General features: G+C 50.8%; 3 protein-coding genes and 2 non-coding genes across 5 annotated transcripts; 3 read left to right on the forward strand and 2 right to left on the reverse strand.

The window, feature by feature from the left end:
• Positions 1-742: 742 nt before the first annotated feature.
• Positions 743-7,462, reverse strand: AtWU_00148 (uncharacterized protein; the record flags this gene model as incomplete). The annotated part of the gene is made up of 1 exon (XM_035495264.1): positions 743-7,462. The coding sequence occupies one exon, from the start codon at positions 7,460-7,462 to the stop codon at positions 743-745; it is 6,720 nt and encodes a 2,239-aa protein (XP_035351157.1).
• Positions 7,463-8,428: 966 nt separating this feature from the next.
• Positions 8,429-9,223, forward strand: AtWU_00149 (60S ribosomal protein eL27; the record flags this gene model as incomplete). Its single annotated transcript, XM_035495265.1, has 4 exons — positions 8,429-8,435; positions 8,512-8,567; positions 8,807-9,143; positions 9,216-9,223. The coding sequence occupies 4 exons, from the start codon at positions 8,429-8,431 to the stop codon at positions 9,221-9,223; spliced, it is 408 nt and encodes a 135-aa protein (XP_035351158.1).
• Positions 9,224-12,839: 3,616 nt separating this feature from the next.
• Positions 12,840-13,449, forward strand: AtWU_00150 (putative pathogenesis associated protein Cap20; the record flags this gene model as incomplete). Its single annotated transcript, XM_035495266.1, has 2 exons — positions 12,840-12,890; positions 12,958-13,449. 2 exons carry the CDS (start codon positions 12,840-12,842, stop codon positions 13,447-13,449), a joined length of 543 nt encoding a protein of 180 aa, XP_035351159.1.
• A 301-nt stretch (positions 13,450-13,750) lies between these two features.
• Positions 13,751-13,840, reverse strand: AtWU_t5. The gene is given in 2 exon segments: positions 13,751-13,785; positions 13,804-13,840. It is a non-coding gene; the product is annotated as a tRNA-Asp (tRNA).
• A 584-nt stretch (positions 13,841-14,424) lies between these two features.
• On the forward strand, positions 14,425-14,514 carry AtWU_t6. The gene is given in 2 exon segments: positions 14,425-14,461; positions 14,480-14,514. It is a non-coding gene; the product is annotated as a tRNA-Asp (tRNA).
• The last annotated feature ends 64 nt before the right edge of the window (positions 14,515-14,578 follow it).

Raw genomic sequence — 14,578 nt, forward strand, 5'->3', positions numbered from 1 at the left:
ACAGAGGAGGAGAGAGCAGCAGGAGGGCGGAGACTAGTGAGGTTAGTTGGTCTAGAAACTAGCCATGGTGGAGACCGGAGACGTTGGAGTTTACCGACCGAAAGGAGAGAAGTAGTAGTAAAAGAGGAGTGGCCAGGGGCAGCAGGCACCGAGGATCTATTTATCTCTCGCCGTCGGGCCAGCCAAGGACGGCAACCGATGCAGGCATGCACGCATCCAGGATGAAGCGAGTAGTGACTGTTGATGCAGCAAGGACCTGGGAGCCAACCTCTTTAAACACAAAAAGCGCCGTGAGAAACAAATCCGTTGGGGATTCGGCGCTGACTCAGCCGCGGTGCATGACCGTTGGCCATGTGACTCGTTGCTTCTTTGATCTCCATCTTCTACAGGCAACAGCTACGAACAAACATCTACAGAAGAAATATATTGAATCTTGGTTTTCCCTCAAATCAGCATATCAAGTCCATTATTAACTTCCACTCGCTGAATAAGAAACATAGGTACATCATGCATAAACAGTCGTAAGAAACATAGGAGAATACAAAAGAAAGTAACCCGTATCCAACCCCTTTTCGGATTCATGTCCGACACACCAATGATCCTAATCTATACAGCACTCAGCGCAGCCAAATGCTCGGATGATTTGTTTCAGGAGAGCTTCCATATCATGCTGCTTGCTCTCATCCCTTCATTACTAGGGTCATGCAGCAGAGTCGAGAGGAGTCCTCGTGCGCTTAGAGCTTCATGCCGCGGCACTCGTGACCTCGGGTCCAATACCACTGTCGCTGTGCTGTCCGTAGACCACCATCTTTGAGCCCTCCTCATCCAGCTCCAACGCCTCGTCCGGCTCATCTGCCTTGGGCGTCTGAGCGTCCTCCGCATCGGAGTCCTCCGGTTCGTCCGCGACCGAATGCAGCCCTGTGGAGCTAGCGGCACTTACCCGCCGATCGGCGGAGACATGGCTACTGGTACCATAGATCATGCTATCCGCGTATGTTCCTGTGTAACTGGTTCGTCGCTCCGTGCCTGCGTCACTCTCTTCCCCATCCTCTTCTGGAAAGACTTCGTTCTCCTTGTTGGCAACGGAGCTCCGGCCTCCCCAAGATGCCTTGCGCTGGGAGACGTTGGATCTGACGGAATGGCTCCGCTTCAGACTGGCAAACCCACTGGCGCTGCTCACCTGCCGATCTCCTGCACCGCGATTGCCTGTAACGTTGCTCAGACTGAAGATACGCCGTTCCTTGCTGGTGGTAGATGGTGCGACAGATCCCGCCTGGGACCCATTCGTTCCTCGCTTTCTCAGCGCTAGCCCAACGCTACTGCCGAGGATGCTACGGGCATCTTTGGCGGTGCTGGCATTGCTGGCAACACTAGGCCCGCGGGCGCGAGATCCGCGCTTCTTTACGCCATTCGGGCGACTCAAGAGAACACTGCGAGCGTGGTCGAGAACGCCTTCCAGGATTCTTTTTTCGAGATGGTCTGCACGATCCTCCATAACTTGCATTTCTTCATGACGAAGCTCGAGTGCCATCTCCAAGCCAGCGACTTCCTTGCTGAGCTTGGTGGTCTGCTTAGCAAGGTCATCCTTTTCAGATTTCAAAGTCTGGATAATGTGCAGCAGAGAATCCTTCTCCTCCTTTAGGGTCAAGATTTCTGCCTCCACCTGCTCGCGCTGGGCGTTGCGCCTCTCCAATGCAATCGCTGCTTCTTCGGCCTCCTTACGTCTCCGCTCGTTGTCTTCAGCCACCATGGCGGTCTGGGCAGCAAACATCTCGTTCATCCGACGGGATGTGTCCATGATATCCTTGTGCATCTCGTCCAACTTCATCATCTGCGTAACTGATTGATCATTATTGGTCGCATGGTCGATGAGTACATCAAGCTTATCGTGCACCGGCCCAGTAGAGTTAGTGGCGTGGTCCAGAAGCTCGCTCAGTTTCTCGTAGACCTGGCCATTGGTACTCGTAGTATGGGTCAGAAGTTCGTCGAGCTTTTGATGTACTTGGTCATTCGTAACGCGTTCGACGAGTGTATTCAGGGTCTCTTGGACCTGGCTACTTTTAGCACGATCGAGGAGGTCATTGAGCTTTTCCTGAACATGAGTATCATCATATTTCTCGGGCTCAGGCGGTGGCAAAGCAGGGAGTAGAGGAGTAATGGCGGAGGGAATCGTAGAAAGGTCCATCTTGAGGTCTTGCGCCGATCTCTGGGAGTGGTCGTAGTGCTGTCCGACAATGGAAAGGATCTCTTGAATGGACTCAAGCACCTGAGGGTGGAACTCGTGTAGCTGACTTTCAACACGATCGGTTGCAGCTGCTGCACGCTCGAGATCCGAACGAGCCTGCTCCTGTTGAGTCTTGACTTCGTTGTGCATCTCTTCCATCTTGTTGTAGGATACATCGACCTTTTCAAAGAAGGTTTGCGCATCGGTGCACATGCGCTCACAAGCCTCGTTAACGCTGTTGCCCATGGACCCAATGACAAGCCTGATGTCTTCGGCCAGAGCCTTGGTATTGGTAACAGCCTCAAGATGCGCATTATCACGTTCTGCGCTCTCAGAGAACTTGGAGTCGATAGCAGTCTGGATAGATGACTGGACCTCGTCATATTTGGCCACGATCTCACCGAGCTTTTCGTCAATCTTCGAGCCCAGTTCGACGATAATGGCGGCTCGGGTCTCGTCATGCTTGACCATAGCAGCAGCATCACGCTCTTCCTTCTCTAGTTTAGTCGCATCCTGTTCGCCCCGGGCGCGCTCGAATTCGCGGTTGATCAGCTCCGTGAGTTCGTTGACATTTTCAACTGTCGTGAAGCTTTCGGCAGACGCTGCCAGGCCTTCAAGTAGCTGCTTGAGTTCACTGAGCCCCTCATTGCTACCATCCAGCTTGCTCTTCAGCTCGTCTCCGAGCCCCTCCACGACAGCCCGAGCTTCCTCGATCTTTTCGGCAAGCCCGGCGTGCTCAACCTTTCGAGCATCGAAGGCTTGTCCCGTCATCTCGTTGTCAGCATCAACCTTCTCCCGGAACTCAGTAACAAGTGCCGTAAGATCTTGAATATCGGTCTTGGTCGGTAACGTCTCAATGTCGGGAAGCTTGAGCTCTTCGACCTGCGTCTTTACTTCAAATATCATGGCTTCCACGGTCTGCAAGTCCGCCTTGACCAACTTCTCGGCATCATTCTCCTCCTCCGTTCCCTTGCCCTTCAGTTCGTCAAGAGCGATCCACATGTCTTTCATCAGGGTCTCCAAAGTACCAATTTCAGACTTTGTCGGGCCGTCTGATTCGAATCGAGTGCGAAGTTCAGACATGGCTTCTTTAGTTTCCTTGACGATACCTTCAAGGTTTGAAAGCTGTTCCGCTCTTGCGATCTCGTCAGGGGCAGGGAACGTCATCTCATCAAGCTGTGCCTTTGTGTTGCGCAACAAGGTTTCAATGGCGTCCGTATCCTCCTTCTTGGCTGTCGCCTCATCTGCAGGCTGATCACGAGCGACGATGCCTGTTACTGAGCTCTGAAGTTCGTGTAGTCCGAGGAGAACTTCATCGAGGTGCTCTTTCTTAAGCATGTCTTCAGGAGCCTCCGCAGCGCGGGGAGCTGACTCAATTGCCTCGACCTTGACTTGAAGTTGGGTGATAAGGGCCTTCAGACCTTCAATATCGTTGCTGCTGGTGGAATCAACGGGAGGAGTGTCACTTGCGAGCATCAGTTCACCTCCACGAGTCGTCTCAATTTCTTCGCTCTGTTTCTGAGCTTGCCTCAGCATCTCAACATCTGCCTTCAGACTGCCAAGCCCTGATTTCAGCTCATCGAGCAGCTCCGAATAGTCGAACTCCACGTTCTTATCCATGAGTTTTGCAAGGTCTTCCCGAATGGTGCCAACACCATCGTTCAAGGCTTCGATGACTTCACCATTAGTGAAATTGTCGCTTTCGACAGCCTCTCTGGGCTGGCTTTGCTCGCCCTTGAAGCTGTCGAATCTTTCATGCAGCGCAGCAATAATTTCATCCTTGTCGGTCTTGGGCTCCGTAGGTTCCGCACGGACCAAGGTCATGTTCATTGAGTGACGGAGTTCCTCGAATTCTTGTTTGATAATGTTCGTAATGTCGTCGACATTCGTAGACTTGTGCTGCTCAGACATCTCCCGGATTGCTCCAAGGATTGCATCACTGTCTATGCCCTTGTGTTGCTCGGACATATCGCGTACAACAGCAAGCACATCATCATTGTTGGCTGCCTTGTGTTGCTCTGACATTTCACGGATTGCTGCAAGAATCTCCTCGGTGTTTGTGCTGTTCTGCTTTTCGGAGATTTCATGGATGGCAGCAAGAATCTCCTCGCTGTTCGTACCGCTTTGCTTCTCGGACATCTCACGGATGGCAGAAAGAATCTCATCACTGTTCGTGTTGTTCTGCTTCTCGGAAATATCACGGAGGGCAGTAAGAACTTCATCGCTCGGCGCGTCGGGTTTCTGTTCGAACGCTGCCGCAACTGCGGCAAGGATTGCATCATTGTTGGCAGACTTGTGCTCCTCCAACTGTTCACGAAGAGCTGCAAGGATATCCTCTCCAGGCGTACCCGCCTGCTTCTCCGACAGCTCGCGAATAGCCGCAAGAACATCATCGTTTTGCGAAGACTTTTGCTGTTCGGAGATGTCGCGGATGGCGTCGAGAATTTCGTCCTTTTCATTCGGTGCGTTGTTGCGAATTAACAAGGAGCTCATGGTCTGGCGCAGATGCTCAAATTCCTTCTCCATGGCATCAAGAAGTTCTGGAGTATCCGGGTTACCGCGAGGCGCATTAGACATGGCGGTCTCAGTGATCGTCTTCTCCATGTCAGCCTGCAACAGGCGAAACCCTTCCTTGACAGTGTCCATGATCTCATGCTTCCCGGAAGCTTCGGCTGCAGTTGAGGCGTAGCCTTCCACTTCCTGTCGCACGACAGCAATGCCATCTTTGATAGCGTTAAGCAACTGCTCCGAGCTCTCTTCACTAGCACCGAAATGTTGGCCCATTTCCCCCTTTATGCCATCGAGCTGCTCCTGAACACGTTCCAGCATCTGCTCGCCGACGCTTTGGTTCGCCTCATTGGCCTCCGCCAGACCAGCCGCGATAGCCTCCATAAGATCATCCCTGTTGAGCTCGATCTCTCTCGTGATTGAGTTCTGGCTTTCCATGCCTTCAGCGATGGCGTGCATAATCTCTTCACGGGACACAGTAGGTTGAACGTTGGTGCTGACGACCGACTGCTGTGCAATGAATGCTTCATTTATCACATTGGCAACGTCATCCTTCGTGATGTGAGGGTGTTCGATGGCTTTGGTCGCTCCGAAATGCGCTTCTAGTCCTTCCGAGAGAGCACTCAAAATCTCATCACGACCCAGCCCAGAGTCCAGGGTGTCTCTTGTTAGAGCACTTTGGGACGTGACGGAGTGTGTGACGGCTTCTAGGATCTCATCGCGCATGCCATCAAGGTGTTCGCGCTCCACGCCCCGAGGTGCAGGAGGTTCGAAACCGGCAAGGCATTCGTGAATTGTTTGTACGATCTCTTCTTTCGTAATGCTGGGTGATTGTGCGAAGCTCTGCATTCCAGCCTGGACAGCCGCCAAGACTTGGTCGTAAGTAACGGCATCCTCGTGCTGCGGCCTATACTCTCTAAGCCCTTCTGACAAGCACTCCAGAATCTCGTCTCGTTCCAAGCCGAAGTTTTGCAACTCGATCTCAGGCTTATATGTCTCCCAGGCTTCCCTAACGGTCTCTAGGATCTCTTCCTTTTCCATATTGACACCGTGGGGCTCGGCACGGAACTGAGACAAGTCAAGCTCATCTAGAGCCCTCTTGACGACAGAGTAGAGTTCGTTGCCATTCATGGCGGCTCTGAATTCCGAGATGGATGAAGAGTGGTGCCTACTCTCATCCATAATTGAGGCGAGTTGGTCTCTAAGCTCGTGCAGGCTATTTTCGACAATACCAGCCAGCTCTTCATGAGTGGGACGATCCGGCCTATCTTCTATAGCGCGGGAAGTCCCAACTCCTTCGATTTGGCGAGCCAGATTCCTTCCCATTCCTAAAACTTCTCCTCGTAGTTCTCGTACAAGAGCTTTGACCTCGTTCGTCATGCCACCCCCTTCAATGACACTAGTCTTTACTCGTTTCATGATCGCTAGCATCTCGTCTGCCATTTCGGGATCGGCGGGCACCAAAGAGCGTTCTGCGGGCCGGACGTTGTGGGTTTCTATATCGGGAGAGTATGCATGTTCGTCGTCCAGCGACCTTGTTCCGGAACCATCTGGCTCTCCCTGCGGAGGAACGCTGTCGGCGCCGGCCCAAGCCTGAGAGCGTACCAAAGCCTTGTTTCCCGGGTCGTCCTTCACATGCTCGAGAATCTCTTCAAGCATCCTCGTAATCGTCTCATCGTTTGATACTTCGTGGGTTTCGGAGACAGGCCTAGCTTTGATCTCCTCAACCATTTCTATAAGCTTGTCTTGACCTTCCTTCGTCCCCATCTCCCGGAGGACCTTCTCTAGTAATGCGATGCTGGCGGAACCATCAGAGATAGGCGTAGGAGATCCACACAATTCGCGCTCCATTGCTGCGGCAAATGGATTAGGGCTTGACATTCGTGGTGCTGCATAGCTCTTCTTCGAGCTCGGAGAACTATCCGATTCCCTGTTGTTAATACCGTTTTCAGAACCCAGGAGAGTACTGAAGTCCCACCTTGTGGCAGCATCAGAATCAAGGAACTTTGCGGCTAGGCTGGAGGACAAGTCACGAAGGCTCTTTCGAATATCCTCATCTCGGGCATTAGTCGCAGCTTTGAGACTGACCAGGTCCGTGGCATTGTCTTTACTTCGTCGGCTTAGTTGAGCCATTTCGCGCTGAAGGTTACTCGCAATATCTGTCAGGCTGAGTATCTGGGTAGATAACGATTCGAAGGTGTGGTTGTCGGGGCGCCTAGGCCCAATAAACGGGTCTGCATCGTTACTTTTTGGTTTCGATGGCTCGACGCTCTCGGTAGGCAGCTGCATGTTCTGCAAAGCTAGCATCGTCGCCGACGGAGGTGTGCTTTCGCCTAGGATTGGCCTCGAAAGGTATCGGTTTGAAATCTGCAAGTTAGGCAGCTCCTGTTCATTGTCGCGCGAGTCCGCTGAGTCAGGAGCTTTCACGGGCGTTAATTCATGCTGCTTAGGGCTCTGATCAAAAGTCGACGCGCGGAGAGGCCGTTCTGGTGACCGGCTCTCGAGATAGTTTAAGAATTCATTGCGAGCATCTGTATTCTGTAGCGACTGCATGCGCCTGTGAAATTGGCCCTTGATGAGGGACTTCTCTGGGGACTTCGGCGGCATGGGGTTGGTCGTATACGGGCTCGGTGCGTTTTCGCGCATCTTCTCTTGGAAATTCGCCGCCACGGCTTGGATGCCTGGGGAGACATTTCCTCTTGTAACAGGGCTAGTAGCACTGGGGTTCATGGGGAGCGGAGGGGGTGCCCGTTCGGGATCCGAACTGTCCCACCTTCGTTTCCACAGTCCACGGTCAGTCTGATGCGATTCATAGTTATAGCCCAAGAGAGCGGCTCAAAGATAGAGTTTGCACATACATGGGCACCGATTGATGTCTAACGACCAGTTCCCGGTCGCGGGACCCATCTCGTGTATGCGTAGGCATCATGTAACTTAATCGTCGTTAAAGCAGAAAAAACAGGGTATGTCTGTCGATGTTGGATATAAAGCAAGTCGATCGAGGGATATCAGGAATGTGCGAGAGGAATGTTCGTCAAAATCAAAGCAATCGGGGTCGTAAAGGGCATATCAAATCGTCAAAACAAAAACTAAAAAGACGCAGGAGGGGGGTGGAATTGAAAGACAATAGGCGACAAAAAACAGGAAAGGGATATAGAATGTAAAATGAAGATGATGATACAAATGCGCTTGCTATGAGAGATGAGGGGAAACAAGGACGACGAAACACAATGCGACGAGACAGTTGCAAGAGACCAAGGAACACGAGCAGGCTCCAGAGGTTGAACAGTCAATATAAGAGACAATCAAACATCCAAGTGGAGTTCCTGGCTGAAAGGAACGGTAGCTCATGGGGCATCAACGGAAGCCCGATCCAATGTGCGGCGTACACATCGAAGCTCCCGTCATAGCAACCGACGGTCCTTTGGTTGTCCGGTAAACAAAGAGCCAAGACCCGATCGAGGCGGTGAGTTTGTCCGACCTCCCCGACATCTCGGGCACTAGTCCGTTTGGAGAAACATTCCCAACTCGGCTAGTAGCCTTCAGTCGGTAAGGTGACCAATGAGATTTTGGCGCACAAAGCCCTGAGCCCTCTTCGCTCAGAAAAATAGAACGTCCAACGCGGAGAACCTCACTTACTCGACCGAAGCACATCGACAACCACCCCATCGACCTCCGCTCACCGGGACTTTCACAATGAAGTGTTAGTGAAATGCTGCATCACCTCGACTCTTGATTTTTCTCGTCTTCGAATCCAAACTGACAGGATGTTACGATAGTCATGAAAGTGGGCCGTGTGGCCATCATCACCCGTGGCCGTTACGCCGGTAAGAAGGTACGACAACCGATTTCTCCATTTTCTGGCGAGGACATACATATATATATACCCCGAGGTGGAATGGATTGGAAGGAATGATTTTTGCCGACTTGGGAAGAAGAAATGAGTCTTCGATTTGCATGGGAATGAAATCATCGAGCGGAAACGCGATTTACGGACGAACTACCACGGGGGATATAACGAACGGAATGTGCAAGGATAGATGTGCTGACGAGGGTTTCTTTCGCGAATGACAGGTCGTCATTGTCCAGCCTAACGACACTGGCTCCAAGGCGCACCCCTTCCCTTACGCCATCGTCGCCGGTATCGAGCGCTACCCCCTCAAGGTCACCCGCCGCATGGGTAAGAAGACCGTCGAGAAGCGCAGCCGCATCAAGCCTTTCATCAAGGTCGTCAACTACAACCACTTGATGCCCACTCGCTACACTCTCGAGCTCGAGGGTCTCAAGGGTGCCGTCTCCACCGAGACCTTCAAGGAGGTTTCCACCCGCGAGGATGCCAAGAAGAACGTCAAGAAGGCCCTTGAGGACCGCTACACCAGCGGCAAGAACCGTTGGTTCTTCACTCCTCTGCGTACGTCTTACTCTTATCACCTTTTGCAGCTACGTTGGCTGGGTTAGGTTCGCAATGCTGACCGCTCTACAGGTTTCTAAACGGGGTAATTTGGGGCGTTTTGTCGTTTGAGCGCGCAGGGTCTTAGATGAGGCAAAGGGAAAATGAAAAAGCATCGAAGACGTCCGGTTCAAAAGCATGGGATCACGTGAAGTATACCATAGCACGAGAGAAGAATGGGAATGTATCGATGTACAGGTCCAGGACTTGACCAATTTTTCTTATCATGAGGGAGGCCACTCAGATCTGGCGTCCGTCTCGAAATGAAATGGAAAATATGAACAAATTCAACTTTTTTTTTGTGTTTCGGAATTTTCGGCTTCCCAGGGGTTTTCTTCCTTTTTACAACAACGCATGGCACAACCTAGCGCAGACAAAGAACGCATCCGTACTACAGCAGCCGGTCAGGTCGGAAAAGATTACCAAGTCCGAAGTCACCACGATTCGCTCGATCATTTTCAAACGAAAGCATACTTATCACCTTGGAACGAAAGAATGCTATCGAATCATCCGACACCACGGGCCCTTCCAAGTTCCCCCTGTTTGCTTTGTCTTACGAGGGAAGGAAGGGAACATGTGTGTGTGTCGGGTCCGATCTAGATTTGGAAACCTACATCCGTTCAACCTACCGAGCTTGTACTCCCATCCCCGCACGGCCGATATTCCCCGTACATGAAATCCCAGCCTATCCCACATGTTGGGGTAAAAAGCGGAGTTCCATGGAGAAGCATATATCCCCACCTGTAGGAAACGTAGGCCAGGCCTATATTAGGGGATTATGTCATATTGTGTAGATACGCTGCTCGTCCTTTGGTTCCGTCTAATGTGCGTAGTGGCGGATTAGTGCAAGGAGGCCATGTTCACTAGTGAATGTAGCACGGATGATGTTGCCCCTCCGTCTAAATGACGGTAGCACCGGCTTCTGCGCCTGAACCAAATAAGCTAGGTACCAGAAAGGTAGGTGTAGCGCCAACTGGTGCTGGCAAGGGACTACATGGGGGTCCCTTGTAGCCGTGGAAATGAGGAGGTGCAATTAGAGGTTGCGATCTGTGCACGTCGTTCCTTACCCGAGAGAGGGAGTAGCCGTCTAGGCGTGCGACAATCCCTCAGTTTCGGTCGTCGATAATGACCGGGTATTTTACGATCCTGGCAGCATGGCAACAACTAGGATGGTTAAAGCTACCGATGGGAACCCTTCAGGACATGTGAAAAGCCATTGGTTGTTGATATCTACGCGGCCGGCGATTGCAGCAAGCAAGCCACCAGGAGTCGGCCGTCCAGGTTGTTGGCGCCTTCTATCTCATTTTGCTTCCGATCGCCGGGTAGAGAAACTGTAGTGGTGTTGAGGGGGAGGACCTTACGTCCAGACTGGGCGTCAACGCTAAATCAGACTTAAGCACAAAGACACTGCGTTATGCTTCAATATGTCAAAGTTGATCGGGATCGAGGTTTATGAATTGACCTCCGGGAAGGCTAGCGTTCGACCGACATGCAGCAGCAAGACAATCAGACAGCATTGGAAAGTCCAGCACGGTACGACCATTGTCGCATGAACAGAAGTACGACGCACATGGTCAGCACTAGATGAGACTGGCCTGGAGGCGAGCCCGTGGAAGATACTACAATGGGGACTTATTCTGTCGAAGCTTGCTCAGATCTGGACAGCACTTGCAGGACTGCCACCACACGGTTGGCGTTGGTAGCGCCCAAGACGACGAGTGGATCAAGCTAAACCCCTCTCTATCCCAGAAAAATCTACGGAGCAGTCTGGATAGTAAGATGTCTTCCACGGAGAAAGGTGATGGTCCAAAGGGTCAAAGGGTCAAAGACGCCTCCAACCCCGGACCTGAGACGAGGTCCAGGCGCAAAGATGATGATGCTTGCACTTCCCGCAGGAGATCAACGAGAGCGGTTACCCATCTGGTACAAAAGGAAAAGCAGGGGGAAAGCAGTAGTCCGTTTTCCGGATGTACTGATCCTCAACGTTTACCCTCCAGCTGGTTGCTTCTTGAGACTAGTACTCCGGATCGTTGGGGTGGAATTTTGGGGATCCGGTTTCCTTGTGACAGTCACCGTGAATAGGCGCCCTGATAAGCATGCGGCGCGAACCACGGCGAAGTCCCGTTCTTATCGGAGCCACGAGGAATTCAAGTAAAGGGCCACTGTAAGGTTAGCAATTTGTGCATATTTCCAAACGAACACTGAAAAGATGGCATATAATTACGGCCGATAAGATCAAGGTGAATAGGGAAAGGACATTAGGCAAGAGGAGTGTGTTCGGGAATGAACTACAATGACAGTTAGTGTAGTAAGTAGCAGGAAGACCAGCCGACGGGCGATAGAACACGACTAGGGCCGCCCGACCCGCAATCACATGCTATCAGCCCATCCCGCGATTCCAAGCCAGAAAACCTTCCAAGTCAATCAACTGTTCGCAACTTCCGGATTCCATCATCATCCACACTGCACTGCTGCAACTACTTTCAGCCTGTAGCCCCGAATCAAGGTCCTAATTTGCTGTTCCGATGCCTGTCGTTCATTTGTTTGGCTTGGCTCTTGCCACTCCGACAACGCAACCGTTACCGCCGTTATCGAGACCAAAATCATGAATCGTTCGATTCTCATTCCGTTCCAGCCATGACTACTCTATCTATACATGACTAAGAAAGAGGGAACCATGTAGGCACAGGTGCGGGTGGCTTGCTCGACACGGCCTTCCGAGGGGTCTGAACTCACTCTGTTCAGTTCTGAATCCTTATTTCATATCCTCGCTGCTCCGCGATAGCAACTACTAAGTATGTTCAGTGCGAATTCGGATGCGAGCTGTCGGGGGAGCGCGAGCGCACGGAAGGAGATGCACGATCCTGGTCAATCCAATCTTGGGTCGCGTTTTCTCCAGGCTCATCCCAGGTTCCAGGCCCTGCAGGTGAAATGATAATGACGATGAAGCCGCCGGATTGAGCACGCAACAACTAACTCCGTCCTACGACGGTCTAAAACCTCCTGGAACCAACGGCTGGCTTGCCCCTCCATTCAAGCTCCAAGCGACTTGTTCACCAACGGGCCCGCTATCACATGCTGCCAACTCGCTCTCTCTCTCTTTTTTCTATTTCTTACTCAGAAAAATAAATAAAATATTTATTTTTTGCATTATCTCATGATAAATCAAACTAACATAAAGAAAGACAATAATTAAAAAAACTAAAATAAAATTAGCACAGAAAAAAAAAATCAAACTAATCAAATCACTCAAGCCTCATAAATCCTAGCTATCGGATCGACTGATGGCGTGTTCGCTCTTCTCTCCTCTGAACCTACCTTAAATTTAACTACGGTTCACCTCTTTCCGGTCCATCCCAACTGCTCCCGTATTCCGTCTTTCCTTCTGCAAATGTAAGTAATGTCCTTTCCCCTCTCACCCCTCCATTTCCTTTATTATCCTCAACATCCCCATCCTCCTCACTTTCCGCTTCTTGTCACCGCTTCTTCACGTCTGACCCTCCATAGCTCGTCTTGTCCACCAGGACCTATCTAGCTTTGAGCATTCTATTGTCGGGTAAGGGTTTATCTTATCGCTCCGCTACTCTATACTTCCTTTCATATACTAATGCGATTTTCATGTGATAGAAACTTATGCCTCACGCAGAAAACGGCATTATGGGCGAGAACTCTGTCAACGGGGAGGCTATCCACTCCCAATTCCTCGATGTGAGTTACCCTAATGCACGACTGTCGATCGCTTCTAACATGCGCTAATCTCTATTTCCTATGGTAGCACCTGACATCCTATCCTGTTGTTTCCGACTCTATCACCGTCATCAAGACCAACAAGTACGCCGCGAAATCTCTGGAATATGCCGACCAAGGCTACTCTCGCTTAGCCAAGCCGTTCCTCCCTTACTTCTCCAAGCCGTACGGCTTCGTTGCTCCGTATGTCGCGCGCGTAGATACTCTCGGAGACAAAGGCCTGAGCAAGGTTGATGAAACGTTTCCATTTATCAGAGATGATACGACCACGCTCAAGGGATCGATCAAAGATGGTGTCTCATTCCCAGTGCGATTCGCTTATGACCTAAAGGGTCATGTTTTTGACACTTACAGTTCTGAGTACAAGAAGTGTGGTGGGGACGGAATGGTTGCGAGCGGCAAGGCCGTCATCACTACCGGCTTGGTGCTCTCGCAGGAGTCGCTAGCCTATATCAGCTCCTTGCTTCAGGCCAAGAAAGCCCAAGTTAAGGATGCAGTCAACGAGAAGACTGACAACTAAACTCTCGCAATTGTTATACTTTATTCCTGTTTCAGCTGGTCTGTTGTCTTGCGATAGGTAATTCTTTTGCGTGTTTGTTGTTTAGATCGTTTTGCTCTGGGAGGTCTGTCTCCTTTATTCGGTTTGTCTTGGACATAGGCGGTTGCGTTCAATTCTCCACGTGCTCATGCAGCTTGCATTGGATACATACACAGGCTTGGTAATGGTAGCTAGGGATTAATTGACTTTCATGAAATGTCCGTGCCAGAGGTCTGTGGTAGATCAGTAATAAAACAGCAAAAAAGTAATATGACAAAAAGATCTCCCCGACTGGGAGTCGAACCCAGGTCTCCCGCGCTTGTTCCTGGGAAGGATTGACAAGCGGAAATCATGACCGTTAGACCATCGAGGATCTTCGTTGCGAAAAGCAACTAACTTATGCTATACTAGCAAGGGCTACAGATCTAATAAAGTAGCAAGAATCGCGACAGCTAAAGTATCCCAAGGGTATACAGGGATACAAAAGTCACATCTTACCAACCATTGCTTCTGCTTCTAGCAAGCAAGATACAAAGTACTGAGGCCTACCAACACGCACAAATATCACATAAAACATAGCAATCCAACAACAACTCCACACTTCCAAATCAATCAGACTTCGACGCTCCGTCAGGATAGATACCCAGTCCCTCCCTATCACTAGGAACCAATACATCAAACTCCCCCATAACCCTGGCTCTACCAACCAACCCTGTACTATATACCTTGTCAACATCAACCAAACACATCCAACTACAACAGAAATTCAAAGTAACTACATCCCAGAACCAAATTACATACAAACATACATATCACAAATCTACTCCATACTTGGGTAGATATATGGTACCAACCGCCCCACTTAAGAAGCCCTAACCGGTCCGAAAACAGCTACAACCCCCACCAGCAGCTCTAGATTTATGTAGTCAAATTATTGCCTGAATTAAATATATCACATCCTCGATGGTCTAACGGTCATGATTTCCGCTTGTCAATCCTTCTCAGGAACAAGCGCGGGAGACCTGGGTTCGACTCCCAGTCGGGGAGGGTTCCTTTTTGCTTTTTGTTTTTTTGGCTTATTGGGGATGGGGTTGCTTGGTTGCTTGGTTGG

Source organism: Aspergillus tubingensis (assembly GCF_013340325.1).
Source record: "Aspergillus tubingensis WU-2223L DNA, scaffold_1, whole genome shotgun sequence".
Classification (NCBI taxonomy): Eukaryota; Fungi; Ascomycota; class Eurotiomycetes; order Eurotiales; family Aspergillaceae; genus Aspergillus; species Aspergillus tubingensis.